This window comes from Myotis davidii, unplaced genomic scaffold, assembly GCF_000327345.1.
Source record: "Myotis davidii unplaced genomic scaffold, ASM32734v1 scaffold1206, whole genome shotgun sequence".
NCBI lineage: Eukaryota > Metazoa > Chordata > Mammalia > Chiroptera > Vespertilionidae > Myotis > Myotis davidii.
Genome location: NW_006297217.1, coordinates 159,934 through 165,316, shown reverse-complemented (window position 1 = coordinate 165,316; position 5,383 = coordinate 159,934). Strand labels below are relative to the sequence as shown.

The window sequence follows — 5,383 nt, the reverse complement described above, 5'->3', positions numbered from 1 at the left end:
GAAGTCCAGTAGAGGGAGGAAAATAATTGCTGTGAAAGAGATCAGGGTGGAATTGAAGAACAAAGCCTTTCAATGGGCAACAAGGTATGCAATCCAGTGCTCAAAAGCGTTGGCCTTAGTTAAAAACACTGTCTTTTTAGCTAAACACAACTTCATGCACACGTGCATGCACACTCACATATCTTCATTGTATGCTTCATGCACCCGCTATTTTCAAAGCTTTCACTTTTACAGAATCATATTCATAAAGCACTTTCCCTAGGATTTTAAGGAGAGTAGTCGGGAGGGCAATAATAATGATTCTGGTTTGCAATTCAGTCAGCCAATCTTTGTGGTCCACTGGAAGCTCTATGATGAAATAAATGGAGAGCATAGTTCATTGTTTTTCTGTAGCACAACACAATAGCCTTAGGTGTAGTAGGGGGTAGGAGATGCTGCGTTGTATACCCAACATTAGAAACCTCTCCAAAGTACTGAGCTATCTTAGTCACTGTTACAGTTGCTCTTTTAAGTCTTTTTGAAGTGTCAAAGGTAGAATAACTACTTTGGGTTTTGAAGTGTTTTGTTGAGGAGCATCTTGATCATCTACCATGTATGAGAATCTACTTTATCTCAGTATTGTCTCTAGAATTTAGTACAGTGTGGCTTTGAGTAGCAAAGCAGTAAAGCCGGGTAGGGGCAAGGTTATCTTTTATATCGGGGTGGTCAAAAGTAGGTTTATAGTTGTTCATATGGAAAATAATACAATAATAAATAAATAATAATACAAGAATAACTCTGTGTTTCACGTACTCACAACCAGAATCCTTTTGCTCACCCCTATACATTCCACCTTCATTGCAACAAGTAGGGTCCAATAAGTGGTGTGTGTGTGTGTGTGTGTGTGTGTGCACTAGAAACAGTGTGTAATCAATACTATGAATGCAAACAGCAGAAACAGACTGAGAGGGACCAACAGGAGGGGGGGTGGGAGGGGAGGAGTTATGGACCACAGATATACTAATTTATTTTAAAAGCATTTTCTTCCTACTTCCCACTTCTTGGAGGCTAATGTATAATGGACTAAAACTGTGGTTCGGTGTAGAGGACACCTGCTTCTGTGAGCCCTGCAAGTAGATATTCCTTGAGTTTTCCCTGACACTGACTCCTCCAACGTTCAGAAGGATCACCATGTTTCTGCATCTTTTTTGGGGAATCCTCCCTGCACAAGGCTGCTTCGTAGACTTGAGAGGGCCTGCTGAGCATGTGTGAACAGTCCCGCGCATGCTCCGTGGAGTTGGCAGATTTAGCCTGGCGCTGGCAGTGGCTTTTACTACTTCTCTCCAGCCTCCCTCCCTCCCCTACCCAGCACGCCCCCCTCCCCTCGGTCCCACCTCCCACCACGCGGTCCTCCAAACTCGCTCCCGCCCCTCTTTCCCACACCCCTGACACCCCAGGCTAGGGAATCTCCATTGACGTTCGGGTGACGTTATCGTGCCGCCGTGGGGTGTGTGTGTGTGTGTGTGGGGGGGGGTTGTCCAGGCGCTGCACAGGTAAAGCCGCCGCTGCCGCCATATTGACAGAGCTTGGAGCGGGGAGGGTGCTCAGGGAAACAGGGTGGGGGCGGGGGTCACCGCCAAGCGACAAGCACGGCGGCGGAGGCAGTGGTGAGCGGAGCCCAGCGGCAGCTCCCGGAGAGACAGCGCGGAGTTGTCTTCTCTATGGGGAGCAGCAGCCTGTGGCGGAGGTGACCTCTGGCTCCCAGCCTCGGAGGGACCCAGTGGCTAGAGTAGCGGTCGCTGCAGGCGGGGCTGGAAGGTCCTGGCGGCGGCAGGAAAGCTCTACAGACAGGATGCACAGCGGGGCCGGTGGTCGGCAGCTCCTGTTCCTGTGCTTCTGAAGGGGTGATGTTACCATTCGCTCCTCAGGAGGAGCCCTGGGATCAAGACATGGAGGTGTTTGGTGGCGGCGCGAGCAGCTGCGAGGTTAGTGTGGTGGCCGAGGGGGGCTGGAGCCACCCTCCTCCTTCCCTCCGGATCCTGGCGGGGACTCCAGAAAGAAGGGGCGTGGGGCTGGGGAGCAGGGTGCCCAAGCAAGCCCTCTGGAGGCTGCAGGAGGGTTAAACAAGCGCTGTCCCAACTGTGCCTTCCCTCTGAGCAGGCAGGGACTAGCTGGCAGGCTCAGTTGTGGAGAGAGTGCCTGCCTCGCTGGCTGCTCTGGAGTTGTGACTTAAGTTTCTGCACTTAGCGATCTAGAGTGGGACTAGGGGATGAGCCAGGTGTCGCGCTGGGTTCGCGTCTCTCTGCACTCGCTGGGAACACTTTGGGGGACAGCTGCTAACTTCAGCTCTCTGTTGAAGCGTGGGTGTTTTAGGAACCCAGGGCAACAAAAACACCAAGTTGACTAAGTAATTGGGGACATTTGCAACTAGGGATGAGTGCGCCTTACTTGTTTTTTTTTTTCATTTCTGTGTGGCTTGTGTCTTTTTTGTAACAACCCCAGTGTCGATTAACTGGACGCCAGATTTCTTAATCTACATTCAGGTGATGTTCTACTGCATCCTCTGCGGTCCCCTCTTTCCACCGCCCCTTTTCCTCCACCCCTTCTTTCTGCCTTTCACAATTGTTGTCCATGCCACCCCATTGTTCCATAAAAGACACATAGTAAACTCCAGCCCTTATATAATGTATCTTTGGTAAGACAGTGAGATTTAACCATAATATTTTGGTTCTCCTCTCTTCCTGCTCCTCTTCTGAAACTGTTGTGGTTGAACTTTGATCAGCTGTGCAGTGAGAACTTAGATGTGCACAAGTACTTCGCTTTCTCGTTGTTTGTTTGTTTGTTGTTGTTGTTGCTATTAAAAGCTGGCAGCATTTAAGCACAATAACTACACTTTTGGGATAGAAAGTCAGATCTGATAACTTAATTGATTGACATCCTAGTACTACAGTAGAGGCCACCATAGACCTTCTAAAAATACTTGAATGCCAAACTGACTCCCAATAGGGTCTTTTGAGGAAGGACTTGAAATCCTCAGTGTCTCAAGGTGCAAATATGTCTTTAAGTATCATTCCATCCTTAAAAATACACTTTGGACTCTTGTCTAACTCATTCTTTTTTCCTTTCAAATTTCCAACTGAACTGGGTTAAAATTACATGCCAGAGTAACATTTAACAAGAATGTAGTAGAAACACATTCAGTTGTCTAAAGTTGAGTCCTCTCTACTTATAGGGAATATTTTACTACAGAATTAAGCAATTCCCAAAAACATCTAATATTCTACATCTATTAAGAACAGGACAAATGAAGAGGGGTTCATTTCTTTTTGGAATGTAGGGATGTTTTATACTTCCAAGAATTTTCTGCCAGACTATTCAAGAGCAGAGGAATTACTGTTGTATTCATGTATGTAATCTACTGACATAGACTCAGGTGACTGGTTTACAAGACAACTTGAATAAGGATGGGGTGGTGTCTGGGTAGCCTTTCACATGCCTACTATTTTATTATTTTTTGTTAACTTTTACTGTATGTGTTTTTGTTCTTTATATTTATTTTAAGTGTTTTCTATTGTAATTATCACACATGGTTTTTTATTGTTTGCAGTATGTTTTAGATATAGTAGAGATTTAACAATGGGTCTTTCTACTTCAGCAATTTGGAAAAATACTCCAGTGGAAATTGTTAATCCCTATGAGTAAAATGAAAGGTGAAGGTAATGTGGTGAAGATAGTATTTCTACATTCTTTGCCTGAAACAGTTATGATTGTGTAGATTTAACCCTGCAAGTGAGTTAATTCAAATATTCTAGGTGAAAACTAAATGCTACATATAAACAGGCCTGCTTAGTATTTAGTAGAAGTTTTTGTTGTTATTTGTTTATAATGGTATTCTTTTGAGAAGTTATATTTATTCTAATTACATGTTTGTTGATGTTGACTTTAGAAATGTTAATCTTTGAGCATGAGCTTTGCGGCCTTCAATTGTGATAGTTTTGGGGACTAAGGTTGCTTTCATTGTAAATATATATTTTGAAAATATGTTGACATTCTTAAATAAAACCTAATAATCTATTAATTTTAATGTGAAAGGAAGTAATTTCTGTGTGTGTTGAATCATGATAAAATTAAAGATTATATACACTATCATAGATTATGGAGTCTTTCCTAATATATTTTATCTGTCTTGTTTCATGGGTCATTGTTAACCTTTGAATTATCATTCAGAAGTGTGAAAATTGGTTGTTTGAGACTTAACATGTTTTCCCACAGGAAAAATTATTAAGGGTAGTTACATTTTCAGACCAGTGCACAATGGAGAGGTAGAATGATGAAGAGCTTAAACACTGTAGAATTGCTCTATGGAAAAATGTGTTGGAGGTTTCAAACAAGAACTAGCTTGGTTCCAGTGAGAAGTGCATAATGGCCTGAAAAGGAAATATGGGCTCTGTTCGCTACTGGAAAAAAGGTTCATAGGTAGGTCGATGCTCAACCACCGAGGTACACTGGAACTGGCTGTACCACAGCTTTTTTATCTACTCATCTACTTTCCAGATCTTTAGCTATTGTAAATTGCATTGCTATGGATGTAGGGTTGCATACAATTTTTCTGATTGGTGTTTCGGATTTCTTAGGACATTTTCCCAGAAGTGGGATCACTGGGTCAAATGAAAGTTCTATATTTAATTTTTTTCTTCCATTATGGAAGACACTCCATACTGTCTTCCATAATGGCTGCACCAGTGTGTATTCCCACTAGTGGTGTACAGCACTTGTCATTTGTTGATTTGTTGATGGTAGCCATTCTGGCAGGTGTGAGGTGATACCTCATATGGTTTTAATTTGCATCTCTCTGATGATCAGTGAATTTGAACATTTTTCAAATGTTTCTTGGCCATCTGTATGTCCACTTTGGAGAAGGGTCTATTTAGGTCCTTTGCCCAGTTTTTAATTGGATTATTTGTCTTCCTTTTGTTAAGTTGTATAACTGATTTCCTTGTATATTTTGGAAATTATCCCCTCATTGGATGTATCATTGGCAAATATGATCTTTCATGCAGTGGTCTCTATTTTCATTTTGTTGATGTTATCTTTTGCTGTGCAAAAGCTTTTTATTTCAATGTAGTACCATTTGTTTATTTTCTCCTTAGTTACCTTTGCCCTAGGACAGTGATGGTGAACCTATGACACTCATTTTTTTTGTTGATTTTTCTTTGTTAAATGACATTTAAACATATAAAATAAATATCAAAAATATAAGTCTTTGTTTTACTCTGGTTGCAAAGATCAAAAAATTTCTATATGTGACACAGCACCAGAGTTAAGTTAGGGTTTTTCAAAATGCTCACACGCCGAGCTCAAAAGGTTCGCCATCACTGGGTTAGGGCAATATCCTGTTTTTATA

The 5,383-nt window shown here is 42.3% G+C and overlaps 1 protein-coding gene across 1 annotated transcript in view; it reads left to right on the top strand.

Annotated features, from left to right (window-relative positions):
* Positions 1-1,580: 1,580 nt before the first annotated feature.
* Positions 1,581-5,383, top strand: part of RPS6KA6 (ribosomal protein S6 kinase, 90kDa, polypeptide 6) — a gene marked incomplete at its 3' end in the record, with an annotated part of 162,078 nt that continues 158,275 nt past the window's right edge. Inside the window, exon 1 of the mRNA XM_015569967.1 lies at positions 1,581-1,964. Coding sequence (XP_015425453.1) covers positions 1,887-1,964 — 78 coding nt within the window. The remainder of the gene's footprint in view (positions 1,965-5,383) is intronic.